Source organism: Notolepis coatsorum (assembly GCF_963971535.1).
Source record: "Notolepis coatsorum genome assembly, chromosome: 19".
In the NCBI taxonomy this organism is placed as follows: Eukaryota; Metazoa; Chordata; class Actinopteri; order Aulopiformes; family Paralepididae; genus Notolepis; species Notolepis coatsorum.
The window spans coordinates 46,883,899-46,910,795 of record NC_140183.1 but is presented as its reverse complement, the minus strand read 5'-3'; the positions used below and the strand labels follow the sequence as shown (position 1 = coordinate 46,910,795).

Genomic DNA, 26,897 nt, shown 5'->3' with positions numbered 1-26,897 from the left:
ATATACACTCCTTTTCTGGACACTTTTGTATCACAAACAGTACTGTATTTGCAAATCTGATATGTCATAAATGTATAGATGTAGCAGTACTGTCTATCTGTATGTCATGTATGTCATATATGTTATGATGAATTGAAAATGGGGGACCCTGATGTAAACAAGTCGAAAGTCTTTCTCTGGTCTGCATCCCCTTAACAATTGTATGTATTGAGCTGTACTGTACTGTACCCATTCTGCAATCTGTTAATAAACTTTTCAATCAATCAATCAATCAATACAATTTTTAGAGTGCAGAGGGGAGGTGTGCAGAGGGGATGCCAGATTAATTATTCTGCTCACAGCCCCGTTTTAAATTTTTAAGGTGTGGCAGTCAGCTCGAATCTGATTGGCTAGTATCGGTTTTGGACTCTACATACATGAATCACATGGTTGAGGCTGGAGAAAGACACCTACCCCCTGCCTCTCCTCTAGCTGCAGTGAGCATAGTGAGTCTGACAGTATGTTAGAGAGAGTGAGAAGGAGAAGAGGGAGACATTAAAAAAAAAATAAAAAAAAAAATTATAACACAGATGCACAGATGAAAAAGAATGTAAACTATATTAAAAACAGGCATAATGAAATGACCAAAATGTTTTTTTTTTTTCATATTTGATATTTGATATTAATTCATATTTTGATAGGGAGGCCTGGCTTCCGTTGGCTTCCATAAGGATTCGCCACTGCGAGGAGTTGGGTGGCTTCTTTTGTCATGTACAGTAAATGTCCTAACAAGACCCTCTTCTTGGACCAAGTAAGGTTTTTCGTCGATAATCCAATGTACAGTTACCCCCACCCCGCCTACCCATCCCCACCCACCCACCCCACCCCACCCCACCCCACCCACCCACCTCCAATGTACAGTTTTTGTAATGTAAAAATTTGCCGAAAGGTCTGGATTATTACATATCTCAATGTGATTTATCAAGAAATATCTACAGCAAGAATTTTGGGTCTCAATGAATCCAAAATGACAATGTGGTTAGAAGTGGTGGAGAGAATAAAAGCTAGCATATAATGGTAGTGTCTGGTTAGGAGCGAGGGATAATGGATGGATTATCCATTTGTCATCCTCCTATAGTCAAGCAGCTCACTCAAAGCAGTCTCACAATCCAAAATTGGTCAGTTCAAATCCCAGCAGGAACCTATTCATCGTGGCTTTTTATTTATTTGTTTGCCTTTTGCAGATAAAATTAGTTAACCTACAAGTATGAGACCAGTTTGACACCACAATATTGATGTAACTAAGAGATTTGCTGGGATGAATGTTTTAATTTCAGATTTATGTTCTTCAGTTTTAAATATAAGAAAATTAACAATACATTGTCAAGCTCCTATATGGGATGAATGTTTTAATTTCAGATTTATGTTCTTCAGTTTTAAATATAAGAAAATAGTTAATATCTATAATAAGTTGTTGCAATCCAGTAGCTGGCGGTAATGAACCATTAGGGATGCCAACCGCCGTTAAACTAGAAAGAAAGAAGAAGAAGAAAAAGGAAGGGGAAGTAGGTTGCTTTTGCTTGTCATTTTTATCGGGATATTTTGCACGGTTTCAAATCATATAAAATAGTTATCACACATAATGACAAGTTCGTAAATTGCGCATGTGTTTGCTGACCATTTGTGGGAAACATAATTAATTTGCAACAGAAACAGAAATATGGTATTCTCGTCTTCAAAGACTGTGTTGTTTTGGTTGCATGTGACAGCTCATGTGATTCTTATTGCGGCGAAATTGAAACGCCAAGACGAGAACTTCAACTCGGACGAGTTCTTCTCTCCCCGTCAGTTTGTCGACAACAACACTGTCAACTTGAGACACAAACGAGCCCCCCAGCCCGCGGGCCGTGAGCCAGGCGACGCAGCGGCAGCTTTTAAAGTCGCAACTTTGGATGGGGATTTCATTTACCAGCCAACAGGATCGCAGGGGTGTTTAATAATTCACGCCTTTACTAACAAGTCCGGGTTTCTAGAATGCCTATGGAACTCGGAGTCGTCTTTAGTCGACTTGGTTGTGGAACTGCCTGAGAGCGCGCGGGTCCTCTTCTTGTCGTATGACGACTCCGCGGTCAGCGACGCGCTTTGGATGAGAGAGCAAGTGGAGCGCGCGGCAATGCTCAGGTGAGTTGAAGCACCAGCACGGCAGCACCACAGTATTTATAATATTATAAGATTGTAATGCAAATGAAATACAAAATAAAGCGGTTTTATGCAATGATGTCACGCATAGGCTGATCCCAAAACAACAAACTGTCTATCTGTATGTCGTGTGTGTCATATATACATATGTTATGATGAATTGAAAATGGGGGACCCTGATGTAAACAAGACGAAAGTCTTTCTCTGGTCTGCATCCCCTTAACAATTGTGTGTATTGAGCTGTACTGTATTGTACCCATTCTACAATCTGTCAATAAAGTTTTCAATCAATCAATCAATCAATCAACGTATACATTTATTTGGTTTGAGAGTTATTGAGTTAGAGAGTTCGAATGTAGTGATATTCCAATTCCAGGAATTATTATTAAATACAGTTTGAACAGTGAAATGATGAAAATGAAGAATATCAAGACCTTAGTGAGTGAATTACAGTTCCTGGACAGACATATGCAAAGGCATTGAAATCAAGCATTGTTCTGTTTTATATGTAAAAAAAAAAAAAAAAAAAAAAAAAAAAATACATAAAACATATTACAATACAATCGCATATATAATCATATATCGTTTTCATCATATAGTGTAGCAGGGTGGATTATCCCTGCTTCGTGGGAACGGGTGTGCACAGTCACTGGGTAGCGGGACACAGTAGAGCTCCGTCTGACTGCACCCTCGTCTTTGGGCCTGGAGCGTCAAACTGGAGGCCGGCAGTGGGAGTGGATGGGGCCCGGGATTTACCAACCTGGTCTGGTACTCTGGTCTTCCTCGCCCTTCCGGGGTGGTCAGCAGTACTCCCCAACCTGCTCTCACTTCCCCCAATACCTCCGTTAGCCCTCCCACACCTAGTGACTGATAGATGAATAAATAGATTCGTTCCCCCCGCAAGCAGTACCCTCCCTCGATGACCACTAGAGACCTTAATGACTGGAAGGGGAAAGGGTTAAAGGGGAACTATTTTACTATTTCTTTCACTATTTGGGCACTTTTACACAATTCCTGTGAGTCTATGGAACACCTCTGTAATATATATATTTTTTTTATTCATTGTTTTGTATTTCTAATCAAGTCCTCAAAAACAGCATTTTTCTACATCAAGATCTCGAGCCGTTTTGAGCCTGGGCTCCTAAACCACTGCGCAGCGGCGTCGTCGGCCTGAACATTAACATGCAGCGGTGTCTCTCTGACATCACATATCACGCACATTTCAAATGACTCAGTTCAGTGAGGGTGAATATTGTGAGAGGAGAATTGGAAGAATGCGCCAATATGAGAATTTTGAGACATAGATCATATTAATATAAGTTCACATAGCTAGGAAACAATGCTAAACACTCAAAAAGGCCATTTATAAGATAGTTCCCCTTTGTTTGCACAATAAACTGTTCCAAATCCTCTTCTTATTTAAACACGTATGATTATTCATATTTCACAGTTTTTGTTCTTCATGTTTCATTGACGACCAAGAGGCAGAAATGTAGTTCTCAATTCCATCCATTTAATTCGTTTCTCCCTTTACAGGTTTTTCTAGAGCAGAGCAGCAGCGAGGCATAGCTTATTCTAACAAACATTCTGTCAACTAACTTCTCCCGAAGGATCAAACACACCCTTTTACAGGTGGCACGCGTTGCTAATTAGCGTTGAAGCGTGTGGCTATAGGCCTGCGCGCAGCTGACTTCCCACTGGGGGCAAAGATGGTGCACCACAGAATACAGTCCTATAATGCAATCTAATTCTAAACAATATGATAAACAATTTAACTTGAATCTCCATTTAGGCTATTATAAAACATATTTATGCCAATTTCATTTCACCTTTTGCTACAATAATAAATGATATATTTCAAGCTGTTCAAATTATATATTACTATCAAAAAGTCACAACAAACTCCCCCCCGATGAGCTCCCATGGTGTCATCATTCTTCTAGTTCCAAGGGGTACAGCAGCTGTACCGGTCTCTTCAGGACCAGATTCTTGGGGAGTCTTAACGAACATGAACGAACCTTTCCGTCCCGTCCTACGAACACCTGTTCAATGCGACCCATTTTCCACATATGCTTTGGCTGTTTGTCTTCGTGCAGTAAAGCCAGGTCGCCCACCTTGAATGTGCTGGGCTTGTTCGATGCTGTGTGTGCTGATCTCAGCTCCATTAAATAATCCTTCTTCCATCGAATCCAGTATCCGTTGATCAGTCTCTGACGGTATTGTAACCGTTTGTTGAGCTTAGCTGCGTCAGCATTAGCGTGGTAATTGGGGGGAGTGGGCAGTGGAGGTAGGGTCGTGAGTCTCTGTCCCACCAAGAAGTGGGCTGGGGTTAGCGGAGCAGGCTCTCCGCACTCTGCGTGTGTGAAGGTGAGGGGTCTTGAATTGACAACAGCCTCCACTTCAGTAAGCAACGTTTGAAGCTCTTCAAATGTCAAAAACGCTTTTCCTAACACCTTTCTTAAGCACACCTTTACTGACCTCACCATGCGTTCCCACATCCCGCCCCACCAAGCTGCCCGTTCTACTATGTATTTCCAGGTGATCATTTTCCCTGCAAAGAACTCCTGTATCTTCGTATCTTTTATCAAATTATACATAGCTCTCACAGGGCTGTACGCTAAGCTTTTTCACTAGGGGCACACTTGCCCCTAAATGAGAAATTTAGGGGCAAAAAATATTTTTTAGGGGCAAATTTTTTAATAACAATTTTACCATTATAGTGAAAAAAAATATGTTCCTCCTGCCTCATTACTGTGGTCCTTTTATTTAACATTTAAGTGCTTTTGTTGTCAGGTTTGTATCTTTTATAATGAACCAACTGAACTTCGTATTACCACAGCTGCAAACATTTCTTCTTTCATTGATAACGGTGTATTAACAGTGTTCATAGTCAGTATCTGCTGCACACTGCAACACAGCTCTAAGACATACACTAAATCATGCTCTTTGTTTATCTTTCTCCCTCTCTCTTCCACACACACACACACACACACACACACACACACAGAGAGCTCCCTCCCCGGGCCTCTGTAAGGTATTGGCTTGTGTTGCTACACGGACACATTTGTATGTTGCACCATGGTACTTCCTGGCTTACAGAGTACAGACCATAGATACAGACTAGTAAACAAACATTCCGTCTATTATGTGAACTAAAGAGTACAAGGTTTACACAACAGCCCCCACCCCTTGTTTTATTGTATTTGTACCTGTACTACCTGCTGTCAGCTGTTTATCTCTCTCTGTGAGCTTGATTAGCTAGCGTTAGCTCACGTTAGCTCCGCGGCTAACCCTGAACTAAATCAATGACGGTTCTAAAGCATTTCGAGTAGTTTTCACTGCACATAGAAGTAGCCAAACAGCGGGAGCATTTCGGGAGTATATAACCAAAACCCAGGCAATTTCGAGCCCTTGGCTTGCCTTAAGGAATCAAATAGTCTGCCATTAGCTACATGCTAACATGCTAACGTTATAACGGTCGGGAAAACCTGGCAACAGTGGCAGCGATAAGGGAATTGAAAGTCACAGGCACGCGATTCCAGGTGCCTGTGACTTTCTATGAAGAAATGAGCTATGAAGAAACTTTACTTTTCTTCATAGCTAAATCAGACAGTCAGCCAGTCTATCAGAGTGAGTGCTCAGCCTTGGATAATTTAGGAGTGAAATGCGAATGCAAGGCTTGAAATCACTACTCGCAAGCCCGCCCCCAAATATTATTTACCAATCGCAACGGCCAATTAAAGGGGCAATTCGCGATAATCTCATCGCAGTGTACAGCCCTGTCTCAGATCTTTGTCTGCACGCTTGAATGTTTTTGCGTTGTCTGAATATATCGTGGTACAGATTCCTCGTCGGGCCACAAATCGTCTAAAGGCCAAAAGAAATGAATCTGTGCTGAGGTCTGATACTATTTCTAAATGCACAGCTCTTGTCACTGCACAAGTAAATAAAGCTACATATGCCTTTTTATTCTGGGGCTTTACATATAATGGCCCTGCGAAATCTACACCCGTTACTTCGAACGGCTGGGCCTCTGTCACCCTATCTTTGGGCAAGGGCGCAGTACATTGTTGGCCTGCTTTTAATTTACTTTTTCGACAGACGAGACACTGTTTTACCATTTTCTTCACCAACTGGCGTCCTCTTAATATCCAAAACTGTTCTCTCACCTGTGTCAAGGTGTCTTGTAAACCAGAGTGGAATACATCGTTGTGTGCTCTCTTTATGGCCAGCAAGGAGAAGGGGTTAGTCCCGGACAGTATGAGAGGGTGTTTCTGTGCGTAATCCCAGTTGGTTTCCTGAAGCCGTCCTCCGACGCGCAGAAGCCCTTCATTATCCGTGAACGGTTTTAGGCTCATTAATTTTGAGCCTCTATGCACTTCTCTTCCATTTAACAAATCTGATTGTTCTTTTGGGAAGCTTTCTGTTTGGGAGAGTTTTGTCCAGTATTTCTCCGCCTCTCTGATTTCCTCTGCGCACAGCGGACCAGATTTCTTTTTTTCTTTCTTCTGTGTATTGTTTGTAAAACGCAGCATCCACGCCGTGACGCGCAGGACTCGGTTGAGTTTGCTGTGTTTTCCCAGGTCAAATAGCGGGCCCAAACACATACTTGTTTTCTCCTCTTTCACTATCTGGCTTTGCACCACACACTCCTCCAAATTCACTCCTTCATCAATATCATCTTTTGACGTACTTTTTCCGGTTGGCTCTCTTAACCACTGTGGCCCGTGCCACCACAGAGAGTCATCCTTTAGTGTCTTTACGCTGGAGCCCCGTGTGCCGCGATCGGCCGGGTTCTCTGCTCCATGGCAGTGCCCCCAGTTCTCTGGGAGGGTCAGGTTCTGAATTTCGATCACTCGGTTCTGAACGAACGGCTTCCATTGTTTAGCCGTGCCTTTGATCCAATGGAGAGCGATCATTGAGTCTGTCCAATAGTGTGTCTTGATTTCAGGCATTTTTAATTGTTCACATACAAACTTTCCTAGTCTAGACCCTATCAAAGCTCCCATCAGTTCCAGTCGAGGTAGGGTGATTTTCTTTAATGGAGCAACTTTAGTTTTGGCCGTTATTAGACTAGTGGTGCATTTTCCATCTATATCTGTCGTGCGCAAATAGGCTACTGCACAATAAGCTTTTTCACTCGCATCACAGAATATGTGGATCTCTTTATCTAAAAGCGTGTCGTCACTATTCTGTAGTTCTGAAGTGTAACTTCTGCTTATGGCTATAGAGCCTAAATCAGGAATTTCAGCGCACCACTGGTTCCATTTTTCGGAGAGGTCATCTGGGAGCTGTGCGTCCCAGTCGAGACCCCGTTCCCAAATTTTTTGGAACAGGCATTTTACCCTAATGCTAAATGGGGATAAAAAACCTATTGGGTCAAAGATTCGTGCTGTGGATTGGAGAACTCCTCTCTTCGTGTTTTTTTTGTCTTTTAAATGTTCAATAAAATCCTTCATTTCAAACACAAAGTCGTCTGTTTCTGTTCTCCATGTCAGCCCTAACACTTTCATTGGCGTTTGGCTTTTGACTTCCACCTGTTCATTTTTCACTTGTTGTGTCCATTCTCTTTGCAGCTCATTTGAATTCGTTTTCCACTTGCACAAATCCATCCCAGCTTCAGACATGATCTCCTTGGCTGTTTGAGTGATTTTTAAAGCCTCCTCTACTGTGTGAGCACCGCAGATGTAGTCATCTACGTAGAGACACTCATCTAGGGTTTTTGCGACCTCTGGATATTTATTCTCGTATTTCTTTAGATGATGACGAATTGTGGCTGCTAATAGAAATGGACTGGAGGACACTCCGAATGGAACTCGTGTCATTCTCAGAATGCTGATCTGGTCCATTGACAATGTGTCTCCGGTGGTCCAGAGAAATCTCAGTGCATCTCTGTCCTGTTCGTTTAGAGAGATCTGAAGGAAGGCCTTCGTAATGTCTGACATGAGGGCCACTTTATACTGTCTAAATCTGACTAGAATGCCTAACAGGTCTGGATTTAAATTGGGGCCGGTTTGGAGACACTCGTTAAGAGACCGACAATCTCTTCCATGTGAAGACGCATCAAATACTACTCTTAATTTAGTAGTTTCTCTTTGATCTCTAATTACAGCATGATGGGGTAAATAGTAGATAGGGTTCTCCAATTGTTTGGGCTGCACCTGTTCTACTATTTCTACTATTCCATCGGCTAGATACTCTTGGATGACGTCATTATATTTATGGTACAGTACGGGGTTGCTATGGAATCTTCTTACCAGGTGAGCAAATCTACTCTCAGCTGTGGCGTAGTTATCAGCGATGATCACCTGTTCCTCTCTCCATGGCAACCGAACCTCATATCTCCCGTTCGTGTATTTGATTGACTCCTCGAATTTCAGTAGCGCGTCTGCGCTCTCAGCGCGGCCTTCTTTTGACATGTCAATTCCGAGGGATTCAGTTTCCCAGAAGCTGCGCAACTGGTTTGAAAGCGCTTGCTCCTCTCCCATGCTCACGAGCATCACGTCCACGTCTGGAGTCTCTGTGACACACATCATCGCCGTTGTGACAGTTCCTTGCACTAACCATCCAAACTTGCTTTCGAGCGCAACTAGTGCGTCATCCAGTCTCTCCATTCGTCCAGTGACGATTTTCCAATAGTGATCACCTCCGATCAATATTCCAAGCTTTTCTGATTCCATTCCCCTCACTGGGGTATCAGCAAGTTGCATTCCTCTTTTGTGCAGCGTTCCTCTCAGTTTCTCACTGGCTGTTGTCAGGTTTGATGACGTGCTCACCAGTGGCGTCTCCAGCAGTTCTAGTTCCACTGCTTGGTTGGTTTGAATATTTCTCAGATACACTATAACCTTCCTACAGGTTATTCGTTTGGGTACTAGCGAGCCAAATGTGTGCAGGTTCAATACCTCCTCTCCTACTACTGGTAGATTTAGAGCCTTTGAGATATCTTCTCTTATAAAACTGCGTTGGCTACCCCCATCCATAACACATCGCACTATCTGGCTGCGTGTGGGTGTTTCTATCCATACAGTCGCTGTCTGCAGCAGAACTGTGCCCCTTTCTGATGTTGGGACAATTGACACTACAGTATCTGTGGGGTTTTCCCTAACATTACTCTGTGTGCCCTTCTGTCTGGTACACACTGTTCTATGATGCCATACACTATTACACTCCTCACAGTACATTCCCTGCACTTTGCATTTACTAGAAGTGTGCCTGGCACCTAGACATCTGTAGCATCTGCCCTGTACCTTTAATTTTTCTTTTCTGATCTCAGCAGTGAATTCTGAACAGTCCTTTGATCTGTGATTGCTTTTGTTACAGAATACACATGCTTTTCCATCTTCATTATCAGCTGCGTAAAATGTAGATGTCGATGCGGCGCCCGCGCGCTGGGGCCGCCGACTCCTCCTTTCCCAGACACTGTCTGCGGGTGGAGGTGGAGTCTCCTTTCTCTGTGTCAAGTTCATTGTCCTTTCCCGACTCTCGAGTTCCCTTTGCAGGAATGTCATTAGGTCTTTGACTTTCAATACAGACCCTGTAGCCTGAACACGCGTAAACTCCAGGGTTATTTCTTCGGGAATCATTTTCATGAGAATCGGGCACAGTAGACTTCCATATGAGTCCGATACAACGCCCTGTGCGTCTAAACTCCTCACTTGTATTTCACAGTCATCATACAATCTCCTTAGTGCGTTAATGTTCGTGGCACTCTTTACAGGGGTTAGATTAAGGAGCTTGTTCATGTGTGCGTTTATTATCAAATCTTTACGGCCAAATCTTTCCATCAACATTGCAATTGCATTGTCATAGTTCTCGTCGGATAAGGATAATCCTGCGACTACGTTTGCGGCCGTGTCTGTCAATAATGACTTCAAATAGCTGAACTTGTCAGCTGAACTCAGGGTGGTGTTATTGTGAATCGACACTTTAAATTGATTCCAAAAGTCTTGCCATCGGCTTATATCACCACTGAATTTTCCAATTATCAATTTCGGAAGTCTTATATGATCAGATCTACTTGATGAGTGTGAGCTCCCATCGCTCACTCTTCTCTGTCGCTCCTCTTCTGTCTTTATGAGAGAGTCGCGCACCAACCTGTTGATCCGAGTTTTCCTTTTGATTATTCGGTCCATATAGTCCAGAGCCGTGGTCACTTCTTCGACCAGGTCCCTCTCCTCCGTCGCTGCTGCAATGTCCCGATCATGTTCATTTAGAGTAGTCTCCTTGACTACTAATATTTCTTTACTTTCCTCCAAGTCGGGCAGACATGGGGCCTCTGCTCCTATCTGCTCGTCTATCTTGTTCAGCAACTTGGTTACAGACGTCCTTATTGCTCCTCGGATAGCCTTCAATCTTGTTAGTTCAGTCATTTTTCTTCTTTATCCAATTAGTCCGTCCGTGTAGAATATACTTAAATTCTCCCTGGTTTCGGCACCACTTTGTTTGCACAATAAACTGTTCCAAATCCTCTTCTTATTTAAACACGTATGATTATTCATATTTCACAGTTTTTGTTCTTCATGTTTCATTGACGACCAAGAGGCAGAAATGTAGTTCTCAATTCCATCCATTTAATTCGTTTCTCCCTTTACAGGTTTTTCTAGAGCAGAGCAGCAGCGAGGCATAGCTTATTCTAACAAACATTCTGTCAACTAACTTCTCCCGAAGGATCAAACACACCCTTTTACAGGTGGCACGCGTTGCTAATTAGCGTTGAAGCGTGTGGCTATAAGCCTGCGCGCAGCTGACTTCCCACTGGGGGCAAAGATGGTGCACCACAGAATACAGTCCTATAATGCAATCTAATTCTAAACAATATGATAAACAATTTAACTTGAATCTCCATTTAGGCTATTATAAAACATATTTATGCCAATGTCATTTCACCTTTTGCTACAATAATAAATGATATATTTCAAGCTGTTCAAATTATATATTACTATCAAAAAGTCACAACACCCTTTAAATAATAATAATATTACCCGCATCAAAAAGGGTTAGGGTTAGGCTCAGTAAAAGACACACACACCGTGCTCCCATTCAGTTTGTTATTATTACACAATTGTTATTGTTACACAATAATTACAGTCTGATATTTATGTGATTACGCCCTAGGCACCAAGTGCTCTCGCTGTAAACAGACTAAGTGCTGCCCACGTCTGGGCTAGACACCAGGGCCCTCATTCATCAACGTGTTCTACGCACAGATCTGTGCTTACCCTGTGCGTACGATCATTTCTAAGCAAAGAGTGGGATTCATCAATTTCGATTTGAACTTGACTCCGTGCTTACATCTACGCACAGGTCAGACCAGGCGTACCTGGCGCCCAGTGGTAGAATATATTATTACAACAAGGAAATGAGCTTCTGTGCATAATAACACTGGCATGTTCTGTACGAACCGTAGTTCATTATAGTTCATTGTAAAATAGCAACAGTAGTGTAATTATGGTCAAAACCCTATAAATAGCATTTGGAATAATAGATCTTTCTCCCAGAATGAATGCAGCATGGTTTATATAGCGTTATCGGAATATACGGGGTGTAGGCTACTGACTGACTGCGCTCCGCGTAGCTTGATTGATTGATTGATTGAAAAGTTTATTAACAGATTGCAGAATGGGTACAGTACAGTACAGCTCAGTACATACAATTGTTAATTGGGGATGCAGACCAACTTTCGTCTTGTTTACATCAGGGTCCCCCATTTTCAATTCATCATAAATCATAAAGCTCAACTCGTTATTATTCTGCGCAGACCGCAGAAACACGGGAACGTTTTGATTATATTTAAAAGGCTTTACGTTAAACGAAACAAGTGGAATTTCGAAGCTGTAAGCAGAATACAAGTCATATGAATATAGTGTTCTTCCCCCTTTTTACTGTATAAGAAAGAATAGAAAACGCATTGCAATGACACTATAGTGGACAGACTATGTGTTACAAAGGGTCAGATTAAACCGAATATATGTATTTATTGATTGATATATATTGCATAATATTTGTATATCGTTTGATATCCCTTGTGTATTCTTTGTACATATACACGGAATATCCCTTTAACCTAGTAGCCTACAGACCATAATATTTCGTTCTCTTATTGGATAGCGTTCCACCAGCGCCAGTGTCTTACCCCCAGAGTCGAGTTCAAAGCTACCGTCAAGGCTTGTCTGTACATGCCCGGTTCTGCCCAGGACTACGAGACAGAGGTGGGGCTGGTACTAGTTTGTTCGCCCAACATATAAATATGGCGCAGGTGAATACAGAAGTAGTTCAGTCCGCAGTCCGTTCAGTTCAGTCTTAGTAACAAGTGAAGCCTCACCCACTATGCAACGTGCGGTGAAGTAGGGCTCGTATTGCCCCAAGATAGAGTCTTGTTTATCCTAATACGTTTGTTCAACGTATCGTTCGCTCCTTACTAGTAAAAGCCTTCATCACGAGTCAAAGACCAAGTGAAGTGAGCAATTGTGTGTCTAAATAGAGCACTTATAGCCGCGTGCGAATAGGATAGTGGAGTATCAGAGCTTGGTTGAGTAACGTCAAGTTCAACTTGGTTGGTGTGGAGTACCGCGCACCGGAGGATCTGCACCGGTGAATGCGGAGCCCCTTTCCGGCTGGAGTATTATTATTATTGCTTTGGACCAGGCTGGTGGAGAGGATAAGAATCGTCTACACCCACTGCTGTGGGATCTACCGTGAGGACCATCATTCGAGCCCGTCTCTATTGGAGAGGCTGACCGGCTTCCACCTGTGCTGCGCGCATACTGGGATTACAGCGGCTGCCTTTCGTCCGCTGATACAGGGAGTAATGCCGCCTCCCCGAGCAAGAGCTTATTGAGTCCCCGTGGAACCAGACTTTGCATTAGAGCATTGCCTCCCCCTGCTGGCTTACAACCGGTGGGAACCCTCTACCAGTATCCCCTGCTACCTTACCAGAGTACAATAGATATAATTCCTAATATTCAGGTTGTATTCTTATTTCATGCGTAATATGAGAATGGACATTCATTATTGATTTGCCTACGCACATTCCTTTGCCTTACAAGTGCATTCAATTAAAGTATATTATGTATTCTTGCTGCTAATAAATACTTAAAGACAACTTTGTGTAGAACCGATTCATTGTGGGGAAGTGTTCTCATCATATACTCGTGTACGGTATGGCCAGTATAATGTACATAAGACGGTAGTGGTTTAATGATACCATACTTGATTAATACAGTCAGGGAATTGTACCCCTCAGTTACAATTGGTCCTTCGAGCCGGAGAGAATTAGCGTAATATTACTATAATATTAATATTGACATGGCCGATGATGAACACTCCACAAACGGTTCTCCTAAGCTAGATCGCCCAGAGCGCAGACGGCAGCCACCTCTTCACCTAGAGGCATACGTTGTCAGTCCAATACCTAGCTTTAAAAGGAAGTTAAATACGAAAAAAGTAACTAAAGCGGACAGTAAAATTATGTCCAACCCTACCGACCAGGCTACCCCGCCAGTAGAGACCCTAGTGGGTTCTAACGTAACTGACCAAGCTCACGGGGGGGACCAGGAGGGACATGACATGACTTTACCCCCCGACAACGCCAACGGGACAGTCCCCGGAGAGCTCCAGGATAAAGAAAGCCCTCCCGGGACGGAACCCGACCCACCACAAGAAGAGACGCGCACCCAGGAGATGGATCTCCTCGGTACGCGACAGGAGAACGGATCTCCAACGAGTACTGCCGGGAGCCGATCACCTCGACCAGCGTCTTCCCCCAGCGAGGCGGACAAGATGCTGGCGCAGGCACTCATCGCCACCCTGGCAGCCTCCACCGAACGCGATCGACTTCAAGCGCAACAGACGCGCGAGCGCGAACATTCTGCAGCCGAGCGAGAGCGCTTCCAGGCGCAACAAAGGAGTGAAGACGACCGCATAAGACTGGAGACCAGACGCCTTCAGACGGAAGAGAACATTGAAAGAAGCCGCGCCGATGCACAGCACGCCGCCGCCAATGCACAGCGCGACGTCGCAAATGCACAGCTCCACGCCGCCCATGCCAGCGCCAATGCCCAGCGCGACGCCGCCCAGGCCAGCGCCAATGCGCAGCGCGACGCCGCCAATGCCCAGCGCGAAGCAGAGCGCGACCGGCTGCAGGCGCAGCTGATGGACAAATTGGTTGCCATGGCGACACCCCCTCTCTCCGCACGGAGCTCCCGGAGATCGTCACGACAAGGGTCTAGGACGCATTCCCCTACCCGACCAAGCGACCCGGGACCCCGCCAACAGGAGGATCCTGTCCACGTCTCCGAACCCCCTCCCCGGCCGGTCCATACGAGACCCAGCAACCGGGAAGAACCGGACCACGCCGAGAGACTGAACAGAAGACTCCAGGACCTAGCAGAGGAAGAGGAGGAGGAAGAGGAGGAATGTCAAGCCGACCAGCAGCAACGTACTCTGGACCAGGAGGCCCAGTACAGCCCCGACCAGCAGCAACGTACTCTGGACCAGGAGGCCCAGTACAGCCCAGAAGTCAGCCCCGAGGCACTGCGCTACAAACCCCCGACTCAACTCACGGGTGAGTTTGACGCACCGCCAGCCCCGAGGAACAGCACCTGGGTACCCGGCCCTTGGTACCCACCAAGTACCAGCCCAAGACGACACGTAAGAGGAGACTCGCCTAGGAGGCCTCTCCCCCAACGCTCACCGATGTGCCAGTCATCCATGGCATCGTACCTTGGCACACCGACGTTCCCGGACTTCACACACGAGAACAGAGCACAGTACACAGAGCTACGAATGTGCTTAGAGACTATGCTGTCCGACGTACCAGATGAACCGTACAAGTATGCTATCCTACTCAAGCACCTGAAGGTGCCCAGAGCGCACAATATAGCGCTGGCATATTCCAGCTCTACTACCCCATACACCGCGGCTCTAGTAGCCCTCGACCAACGTTATGGACGCATATGGGACTATGTGATACAGGAGATAAGAGACATTGACCGTCTCCCCCCAGCCAGAGACAACAGAGCATTAGATGACCTGTCTATCAAGGTACAGTCCCTGGTAGGGATGCTGGGGTCCCAAAGGGAAAAAGGGATCTATGAACTGTACGCTAACTCTAATGTAGAGAGGATATTAGAGAAGCTCCCTCCCGCCCGACAAGAGCGCTTTCGGCGGCAGAGAGACCACCGCGACCCCAACGGTCCAGAGGTATCCCTCCTAGACCTATCTGAGTTCCTCGCCAGGGAGGTCAGTAGCCTACGACTCGACACGTTCGTATGGAGTGGATCAAGCCCATGACTCGGACCTCGGGGATCAACAGATAACCGTCGGTTGGTGACCGTTATGCACCAAGCCGAATCAGTACCGCAGCACTGGAACCACAACACCCCCTCGACGAAAGAGGACCAGTGGAAGATTGAGTGCCAGTACTGTGAGGGAGAACATCGGCTGTACCAATGCGACACTTTCGGGAAGCTGACCACGGACGAGGTGAGTCAGTGGATCAAGGACCACCGCCGCTGCTTCCGCTGCGCGCGCAGCCACCTAGCAGCTGAGTGCCGCTTGAAGAAGAAGTGCAGCAGGTGCGGTGGCACCCACTTGGAGGTCCTGCATGACATCAACAGGCGTCAGCCAGGACAACAGAGTGGGCCCGTCGCGGTAATGTACCATGCCGAGGCGGTGGCACCAGTACCGAAGAGCCACCAGACCGCTCCCTACTGTACCTACTGCGACGGCGGACACTGGCTGGCACAGTGCGCCGAATATAAGACACTGAACCCCGTCCAAGTTGACCAGTGGCGTGAGGCGGCCCAGGCGGGCGCCGCTTACCGCGCAGGGGCGGCCCAGGCGGGCGCCGCTTACCGCGCAGCACGGTGCGGAGCCCACCAGAAGATCCAAGGCAACCGACCAACAGGAGTGCTCCACATTGACCAGCATAGCGGGACCCCCCGAGTGCTCCTCAAAGTGGTCAGAGTGCTCCTGAACTACGAGGACATGGTCCTGGACACTTACGCCGTCCTGGACGATGGGTCTGAAAAGACTCTCCTCCTCGCTTCCGCAGCAGCCCAGTTGGGCCTGCGGGGTGTCAAAGATACCATGACCATACGCACCATCAGAAGGGACCAGAAGACCATAAAAGGTGAAAGGGTCTCCTTCAAGATGGCAGCGGTGGACCAGCCCGAGAAGCAGTATAGTATAACCAACGTCTTCACCAGCCACGACATAGGCCTGTCTCAGTACACCTACCCCATCCCACAGCTGATGGCTAAGTATGTGCACCTACGTCAACTACCTATACCGCTTATCGACGGCGCCACACCGACCCTGCTCATCGGCTCCGACCACGCGGACCTCATTCTCCCAATTGAGGCGGCCCACATCGGACCCAAAGGATGCCCAGTCGCGGTTCAGACCCGACTGGGATGGACGCTCCAGGGCCCCCTCTACGGACTTGACAGTCAACCCACGTCTACACGCTGCCTACACACAAAGGCGAGCGACACCGGCCACTCCCTCGTACAGCAGAGGCTATTGACATTAAGCGAGAGGCCCGTGAGAGAACCGTGGGCACCAGAGGGAGTTCGGAACTCCACCCCCCTCAGCTGCGCTTCAGACGTAGCTGACCTCGAACCCAGCACCCCAAGCGACTCCTTGACGGGGCGGCCGGGACCGGCCCCTCCTCAGACGGGGTACAGAGCAAACAAGAGAAACAGACGGAGGAGGCACAGCCAAGCACAGATGTAGCATTACCCAGCGGTTCGTCGTGTCTTTAGCTAGTGTACTTAACCAGGGTGTGTGGCCTAAATACGTCGCCCACACCCGAGGAGTCCTAGGCGGAGAACCGTTGGACATGTACACAGGAGAATCGGCGTCGGTGATTGCAGAACCATTACTGGTTGGATTATATTGATTTGGAACGTGGTACCCGGAGAAGAGCATCATTGATTTCCACTATCGTTTGGGATTCAACCTCGTGAGGATTACAACTCGGGCCGGCCTCGTGGACGGAGGCTGGCTAGCTGTCATCAATGCTATCTAGCATTTGGATTACAATTATTACTTTGCTGCTGATCAAGGGATTTACAAGGACCGACTCCTGTACCTGGAGTCTCTTTATTCCTCATTGAATCAGACGGAGTACCCGAACATTCCTCTACCCTCCAGGCCTTACACCCCCGGAGGGAACCCATTATCTCCCGGCGGTACCAGTGTTGCCCTATATAGTTGCTACTATACGACAGGTTGTGTCAACTTAGACCCATCGTAGGATTCCTGCTATTCTTAGTGACTCATGCTATTGACTGACTTTACGTATATTCTTCGCCATACAAGCGCGACCCTAATTCTCATTCTGTAACCTGACGTTGCCTAATAATAATAAATTACCCTCAAATACTATTTCTTTGTCAATGCCGTGTTCTTGTGGGTGTTCACCATCTATATTTGATGTACTGTCTGGCCAGTAATTAAAGTACATAACTAGCAGTGGTTTAATCTATCACAATCTTTAATACAGTCAGGGTTTTGTAACCCCTCAGTTACACTTAGCTTTGTTTGCTGTATTTGATACTTCCTGGAATATGTTACATGATCAAAATGACATCACACGTTCCAACTCTTTAACTCAATAACTCTTAATTAAACCATTTTTGGTATAATGTGTAATGGGCATAATGAATGAGCTTTTGTGTTTCTTTAAGACTACCATGGGCCTTGGTGGTATGGATCTGTAGCCAGTGTAAGCCCACGCATTAATGCAGTCTTAGGTCGCTTTCACACAGGGGCTGTTTGGTCCGGACTATCGGACCAGAATTCGATAGTCCGGTTTTTCGGGTTTGTGTGAATGCGTGTCGAACTCGGTCCGCGGACCAAACACACAAACTCTGGTCCGCCTGAAAACTTAGGTCTCTGTTCGCTTCAAGGGACCAAACGCGGACCAAATATAGGAAGTGCTTATTATTACCACTGCGCACGGCATTCACTGCAAAACAAGCACACTGCATCTATCTATCTATCTATCTATCTATCTATCTATCTATCTATCTATCTATCTATCTATCTATCTATCTATCTATCTATCTATCTATCTATCTATCTATCTATCTATCTATCTATCTATCTATCTATCTATCTATCTATCTATCTATCTATCTATCTATCTATCTATCTATCTATCTATCTATCTAACTGTGCATCTTGGATAGAAGGAAGAAAAAACGCGGCTTATTATATTATTACCGAGGCGCTCTGCATTCACTGCAAAACAAGCACACTGTACACATATGGGCAGAAGACCAAATAAAAGCTACTTGTGGGCACTCATAAAAACAACGCGGTGTACAAGTTGTTTAGCGAGAGGATGGTGGTAATGGGCGTCAAAATAAACAACTCCGCCTCCGCTGATCTGGAGGGCTCGCAGTCCACACACAGACACACACACACACGCGCGCACACACAGGCTCGCAGCCACACACACACATTTCCGTCCAATAGACGAGCGCCCTTTTCGACCGCGTGACATTGTTCAGAAAGTTCGGTGCGCCTGACAAATTGCTATGAGAACGCAGACGAACCAAATGAAGAATGCAACAATGTTGCAACTTCACCACCAGAACCGCACCGAGTCCACAAACTATATGTGAAAGCGACCTTACAGCCCTCTACTAATAATCACTTGTGTGAACCCCCCATATATAAACAGGAAGAAAGAGGTGTTGTCCAGGTTGCACTTCTCTCCTGTGCCAGTCTTTGCCCTGGGTAACTGGATCCCCAGCGTCCTGTATTCTTGGGGCTGTACAGGACACAACTGTGGCCTTTCCCAGGCTGTGTTCACCTGTGAGGGTAAGATACAGCCTGTGTTCTAACTGACCTGGGACAATATTTATTTACTAGCTCCAACCATAATATGAAATAATGCTCCTCCAAAGAGGAATTGGAATAGCTGACCTATGAGATGGTAACTGCGTGTGTATGAGTTTAAAATGAGTCTTAGAATTACAGCAGTGATTTTCTTTTCGCACACAGGGTGGAACATGCCTGCGATCGTTAAGAGACTAGATGCCAGGTATGATTGGCTGGTGAAGCGTTGGGGTCATAGCAGGTCATATCAGGTGATTGACGCAGGAGATGGGTGTACGCCCTCTGTCTCCATGGCGGGTGCTGTGGCCTGGGTGTCCGAGGGAGGCTGCTCTTTTTTCACCAAGGTGAGTTTATGTCACAGTCACTGCAGTTACCAAAGCAGAGATGCAAGGGAGCACTCAGATCCTTGTTTTGTTTTTGGTTGTAACTCACAGCAGTAGGTTGAACCTGGAGGACCCCAAGGGTCTGCTACAGGGTCTGCAGAGATAGTACTAATAGTTGACAGATAATCTACTCCTAAATCACATTATTTGGGGGAGTCACTGGAAACAGCTTATTTATGAGTGGGCCTTCAGCTAAACATCCCATCTATGAGAGGTCCTCTGCATGAAACAGTGTTAACCCTGGTTCACACCACCCATATCTGACTTCAGACAATCGTGGCCTTTGCTGACATACAAATATCAAAGATCAATCACTGTTTAATAGGGCTGGGATGATGCACGTATCTCCCGATTCTATATTATCATGATACTTGGTTGCCCATTCAATATGTATTGAAATTCTTCAGGTGTTGCGATTCTTTAAGTATTGCAATTCAATATTACAATTTCTTGCTATTGTGGTTAATTATTTTCTTCCAGAGATGAAGCATATGAGTTAGAATTACTTTCCTTGATGCTTCTGTATCTTTCAGTTGATATTGATATTTACATGTTGTGACTTGTGTATTTACTGTGTATTTACCACATGTAGAAATAATTGCCTCAGCCTGTTCAACTGCCTCAGCCTCCCTTCTTGCCCACTCTGCTTCCAAAGAATGTAGTTCCTCCTCTCCAAATTCTGGTTCAAATAGATAAGGTTCTGGATAGGGATGCACCGATCCGATATTGATATCGGATATCGGCCCCGATATGACAAATAGCTAGATCGGGTATCGGAGACAATTAAAAAATATATATTTTAATAATAAATAACAATTCAGTACATTTATATCTTCATTTGTTACATTTTGTTTCACTAACTTAGGAAAGTAATGTTTTAAGTCAAGCCTGATGTTGCCTTGCACAAAATAATGATCCCAGTCTCTTCCACACAGTGAGGCATACAGTTTATTAATTGAACAATGGGTATTGGATCGGTACTCTGTATCGGCCAATACCCAAAGCTCAGGTATCGGTATCGGTATCTGGACTGAAAAAAGTCGGATCGTGCATCCTAGTTCTGGATCTTGGTTTGTCCAGAATTCATCATCACCTTTTTCTCATACAAAGTCGTCCCTGATTAGCAGTCTATCTTCTGTAGGTTAGCTAGTCACATTGGTTTTGTTGATGGAAGTTACAACAGGGCTTTAGAGGTGCTACGACATATCACTGCATCCAGCCGACAGTTCAAGAGAATAGTTCAGACTATGTATCTGCTTAGAAAATGACATTTTACATTGTTATTTCTAGGCCTACATGTGGTAAATACACAAGTCACAACAACATGTAAATACAACAGTTTTGGAGTTGTTGGAAAGTGTAATTTGTTACTTTTGATGGTAGGCTAATGGTCCGTATCAACTTCCAGTCATTGTGTAAGCTAGCTAGTGCACTGTGGGTCTCTCTCTGTACTGCATTCTTGTCTGACTCTGGGGAAGACGGCAAATAAAAGTTGGGTGTGTTCTTTTAACCCTTTCTCTGCCACGCTTATGTACATCCTTATACCATCCTCTGCCAGCTCTATTTGTCTATGGAGAAGTTCCCCTTCTTTGCAGGGCTATAACTTTTTTAATTGTATTGCTAAATTGACATTACTATGGCCCATTCAACGTCAATTATCTATCGTTTAGGATGTAGCAACGTTATACGGTCTAAAGTATAAATATGTTTTTATCGTTTTCTGCAGCATTCTGCAGAACGTGATTTATAGCCCTAAATGCATTATATGATTGCCATCACAGATTTTTTAAATATTGATCTCAATGATGTGTTACGGCGTCATTGGCAGATTACGCATGGCGGAGAATGACGTGTTACGGCGTCCTTGGCGATTAAAGGGTTAAAATAACCACATGCAGTGTGTATCGCGACTCCGAGCGCCGTATCCGTATAAATATGACGTGCATTATTTAGGACAAAGTAAATCTATAGGCTGAATATGATTTATTATCAGCATTTTAGGTATATTATTTTACATTTCAAAAGCCCCCTCTAGAAGAACGAAGCACAAAAACATAATTCAGAATGGTATAAATGGGATCTAGACTGTGAGAATTATTTCAGGAAGCGAGCTGGGATTTGCGAGGGTGTGGCCATGGTTTATCCAGCTAACTGAACTAAACCCTGCTCTGGAGCAGGTTCAAACTTTCTGATCTGTTACCATGGTGATTTAGACAATCCGACGTCGGGGAATGGAAAGTTCTGGCTTAAGTCAAGCTATGCTGAAAATTATCCGGCTAACTCAGTTAGCCAGGTACGAGGAACAGGGCTCTGGATGGAGAGAAGCTCTGGGGAAGCCTTACTGACGCATCATCCGTTGTATATATCCTGGATGGAGAGAAGCTCATATCCACTGATGTGGACACTGAGGAACTTCAAGCTGCTCACCCGCTCCACAGCAGACCCATTGACAGCCTGTAGTCCATGACCAGCTCCTTGGTCTTGTCAACGTTGGGAGAGAGGGTGTTCACCCAGCACCACTGTCGTCATTCTTGGTGATTAGGCCTATCAATGTTGTGTCATCGGCAAACTAATCACCACGTTAGCTGATTGGCTACACAATCGTGGGTTTTTCTTTTTCTCCCTAGCGGCACACACCAAATCCCCCCTTGCTTGATTTAACCATGCCTTATGTATATAAAATGTAATGCAGACAACTGAAATAAATATGTCCTTGTGTTTGTAAACATGGGCTATGTGCACTGTTTAATGTTTTCCACCTGAAACACCAGAACAAATATTTTGTTCCACCTGGCTACTTTGCCATGGCAATCCAGGTTAAATATTGATTCGGGAAGCAGCATGGTGATATACACATCATCACGACAAAGAATCGTGATACTTAAAGGAACACACCAACATTTGGGGAAATTAGCTTATCGTCTTCTCTAGAGAGAGACAAGAAGATAGATACCAGTTTCCTCTCTGTGCGTTCAGTAGAAAGCTATCTGGCTACATGTTAGCCTAGCCCCAAATGTTGGCGTGTTCCTTTTAAGTGAATACATTTTTTTGTCCCACTCCTACCGTTTAATCAGTATATCTGTTTTTAACCCTCATCTAGGTGCAGAGCATGGTCAAATCCAATGCCTCTGGTGTCCTCGTCTACACCCTTGATGGCAATGCCATCCAGGATATGAACTGTGTGGGGGATGAATGCTCCACACCACTGAGCATCCCTGCTGCCATGGTGCACCATGAGCCCTCTGTCGCCCAGGCACTGCGGTGAGACTGGCCCTCAAGGATTTAGTCAGGCAGTTAAGTCCTTACCTGGTCACCTCGATGAGGACGTTCTTGCTATTGGGTTATGTGTTTTCTCTAAAGGTCAGAGTTGCTTTGTGTTTTTTGCATTTGCTTTTCAGTTTTGGACAGGTGGTGAACGTGACTTTCCAGAACACCCCGTCCCCAAACTTCTTCATCGGTATAAACCAACAGGGGGCATTGGCGGAGATGGGCTGGTTCCTCTACCCCACGTTCAAGTTCATCAACTGGCAGGCCCAGTGGTAAGCGGGATGAAGGAGTAGGTCGGTGCACACAGCAATATTTAGGAAGTGCTGGTACTGGCAGCAATATTCAAATGAGGAGGAATACCACACACTCTGTGTAGCTCCATATACTGTAGGTTCTATAATCACCGTTTCCACAGTGAACTCTCAGATACCCCGATGAGACAGTTCACTGTTGAAACTAGAGTAAGTGTGCAGTATTCCTCCTTATTAGAATCCAGAGGTAAGAAGGCCCATTCATTGGTCATGATCCCAATGCAAAAGTAATTCCCTGCTATTGGAGATGGCGACTAACAGCGTTTAATATAATTACAACTAGATACAGAAGATTATAGCAGACACTTCGAATGTGGAATTATATTAGATGAAACCATATGACATGTATTTGTCATGATCGCGTCTCTTGTTTCCTCTCTAGGTTGGACTTTTGGGAGGGTCTCCAGACAAGGCTTGGATCTCCTGCTCAGGTAGTGTCTGTCTTTGACCAGGTCCAGATGCAGGGAGACAGAGGAGCTGTGGCTACAGTGGACCTGCCCTATGGTAACTTCATTGGAAGACACTCTACGTAGACATGTCAACAAACCCACATTACTAGGGATATTGGATGTGCCCACATATCTAGGATATGTGTTTTATTGATATTAATACTTTTATAATATGACTGTGGTTTCAGGTATGTTGGACATTGGCAAACTGGAGCTGGACGCGTCCCTGTCCTGTCCCGGTCGGAGAGACGCCACCTGCGCCCCCTGGGACCACATGGTGCAGCTGTTTGTGTGCTGTGACAACTTCAGTCCATACTGCAACATGGAGCTGGGCCGCTGGATCACTGCCTTCCGCAGGTATGGAACATGTTTTTGTAATAAGACCAGGAGGGTTGTCTGTACAACAAAAAAAAAAGAAAAAAAAATAGATTAGAATGTAGCCTAGGGCTGGACGGTATGGTCTAAAATTGATATCACGGTATAATTTGAAGCATAGACGGTAACGGTATATATCTCTGTATATTCATTTATCTTAAAATGTCTATATAAATGCTTCTGAAGGGGTAAAACACTGGTATGGCAGCTATTACTGTACTCTTGTATTACTAGGACATATTTCACATAGTACAGAGGTATTTTAAGAACATTTATTGTGCAAAACTGCAAGACGTGGGGTGGGGCCTCGTCGATGCAACTGGTAACCGCTTGTCCCCAGTGTTTAGACCCCGCCCCCACGCCGCAGCTTGGCCCAGACAACAATCGTTTCAAATGGAGTGCAATAGCGGCCGCAAGGCGTTAGGTGGCGGTATTGGACATTTGCGATCTCAGACCCATTCAGGACAGCCTGCACAAGGTGCCTCGATGGATTATGAATGGCAATAGCGAATAAAAGAAATAACGACCCAGAAACGAGAATCTTCGTTTTTCGGCACTCCACCGTTAGGCCACAGAAACGAGAATTATCGTGAACGGCAACCAAAGGGTTAAGGGGATGCAGACCAGAAAAATACCCATTTTCAATTCATCAAGACATTTATGACATAGATGACATACAGATTATATGTAATTATTTTACGATTAATTGCTATTAAATTGTTTCATGTTGAGCTATAGATTGTGGATGAATACACACAGAAAGGTACACCTTGCCAATGTTCATGCTTTATTTGTTTTAAAAGAGACGACTTAGAAATGTGTCCAGTGAGACTGCATCCTCATTTTTTGACTGTGTGAAAATCTGGCTATTTGAAGTCTGAGCGGTGACAGGTCTGGCAGGCTGTGGAGAGGAGTGTTCGGCCAGCCTCGGTGTTGGACAACGGCAGTCACAGCGGCAGCCTTGGTCCCGTAGCCTGGTCAGCTCTTTCTCCATGTCATCCTGTCGTTTAAGCAGCCTGGCCAGCTCTTTCTCCTTCGTCATCCGCATGTTTAAACAGCCTGGCGTGGAGGAGGGGAGATTGTCTAACCAAACATACTGGGGTCTGTTGGTTCGAAAGTCAAGTATCCAGTTGCAGACAGAGAAGTTAATGTTGAGGTCCTTGGTTTCCACAAGGTCACCATGTTTGGAGATGAGTTTGAAGGGGAGGATGGTGTTGAATGCTGAGCTGAAGTTAATGAACGGCATTCTCACATGGGTGTTGCTGTCATCCAGCTGGGAAAGGGTGGAATGTTTTACTAAGGAGATGACATCTGCCGTGCTCCTGTTCTCACAGTAGGCGAATTTGTGTTTTTCCAGTAAGGGTGATGGGCCAAACTTGAGATGAGCTAGGGCCACCATAAGTCAACAGTCAAGGTATCCCTCAATACTGCTGAGATAGTGTTCCTGTGTATTTGTGTCAATGGTACAGGGTGCTGTCTGACTGAGATAGTGTTCCTGTGTATTTGTGTCAGGGGTACAGGGTGCTGTCTGACTGAGATAGTGTTCCTGTGTATTTGTGTCAGGGGTACAGGGTGCTGTCTGACTGAGATAGTGTTCCTGTGTATTTGTGTCAGGGGTACATGGTGCTGTCTGACTGAGATAGTGTTCCTGTGTATTTGTGTCAGGGGTACAGGGTGCTGTCTGACTGAGATAGTGTTCCTGTGTATTTGTGTCAGGGGTACAGGGTGCTGTCTGACTGAGATAGTGTTCCTGTGTATTTGTGTCAGGGGTACAGGGTGCTGTCTGACTGAGATAGTGTTCCTGTGTATTTGTGTCAGGGGTACAGGGTGCTGTCTGACTGAGATAGTGTTCCTGTGTATTTGTGTCAGGGGTACAGGGTGCTGTCTGACTGAGATAGTGTTCCTGTGTATTTGTGTCAGGGGTACAGGGTGCTGTCTGACTGAGATAGTGTTCCTGTGTATTTGTGTCAGGGGTACAGGGTGCTGTCTGACTGAGATAGTGTTCCTGTGTATTTGTGTCAGGGGTACAGGGTGCTGTCTGACTGAGATAGTGTTCCTGTGTATTTGTGTCAGGGGTACAGGGTGCTGTCTGACTGAGATAGTGTTCCTGTGTATTTGTGTCAGGGGTACAGGGCGCTGGCTGACTGATGTCTCCCCTCTCGTCCCCCTGCTGAACAATGGCAAGTGTACCTTCACCATGAAGACGGTGCCCTGGGCCATGCCATGGGTGGTCTCACTCAACCTCAGGTTCAGCTACAGCAATCAAACAGGTAACTTTTATACATTAACTTTAAGATCAAGATTGTCATAAGACTGACGTTTGGGAGGGAATAAATCATTGAGTGTGTTGTTTATGTGACTAATTAGGGTAGGTATGGAATGACAGAACTAGTGCCACTGCCTGCTATGGCTTTTGGTAGAACAGTCAATTCAAAATGTAGAAGGAATTGGACCTTCAAATGTACATTCCCTGCTGTGAGAACAGAGAGAAAGCCCTGAAATGGTGTTTCCCCCCCCCCAGAACAATTTCAGATAATTTTCTCGGATGTGAGCTCCAGGTATTGACAATTCTGATGCTACATACCCTACCACGTGGCCTCTAATGGCCACCACAGCCCAACATGTAGATAGATGGGCAGTGTGAGCCAGCATATCACCAGGGTTATCAAGTGGGCACTATCCTTCACCTGTGTTTCGTCAAGTTAGGCCCACAACACCTTGGGAAGGCGTGACGGTTAGTTCCAGCGTCCCAGAACCTCCCTCCATGCTCACTCTCATCAGAACTGCCCCCATCCATGCTCACTCTCAGCAGAACCGCTCCCCTCTATGCTCACTCTCATTGTCCATGATACCCCACATTCAGAACTTTTCCTTACAAAAATATCACGTCATGAAACAGAGGCCAGAGAAGAAAAGGAATACTCTTACCCTTTGTTTACTTTGGCCCCCAGCTGACATTATTTCTCCTCAACCAAATCCACTGACTTCCTTTCAATGCTTCCAATAACTCATTTACCACCTTTTACAAACTCCGCCCACTACTCCATAACTCTCCCAATAATGATAATGTCGGTCGTGCTATA

At 45.4% G+C, this 26,897-nt stretch overlaps 1 protein-coding gene across 1 annotated transcript in view; it reads left to right on the top strand.

The window, feature by feature from the left end:
• The first annotated feature begins 1,533 nt into the window (after positions 1–1,533).
• The window catches only part of LOC311246182 (uncharacterized protein), a 49,267-nt gene continuing 23,903 nt past the window's right edge, over positions 1,534–26,897 (top strand). Inside the window, exons 1-8 of the mRNA XM_084336299.1 lie at positions 1,534–2,160; positions 18,872–19,011; positions 19,195–19,373; positions 22,513–22,673; positions 22,811–22,951; positions 23,373–23,494; positions 23,628–23,796; positions 25,939–26,084. Of these exons, the coding sequence (XP_084192425.1) occupies positions 1,700–2,160; positions 18,872–19,011; positions 19,195–19,373; positions 22,513–22,673; positions 22,811–22,951; positions 23,373–23,494; positions 23,628–23,796; positions 25,939–26,084 (1,519 nt within the window). The 5' untranslated portion in view covers positions 1,534–1,699. The remainder of the gene's footprint in view (positions 2,161–18,871; positions 19,012–19,194; positions 19,374–22,512; positions 22,674–22,810; positions 22,952–23,372; positions 23,495–23,627; positions 23,797–25,938; positions 26,085–26,897) is intronic.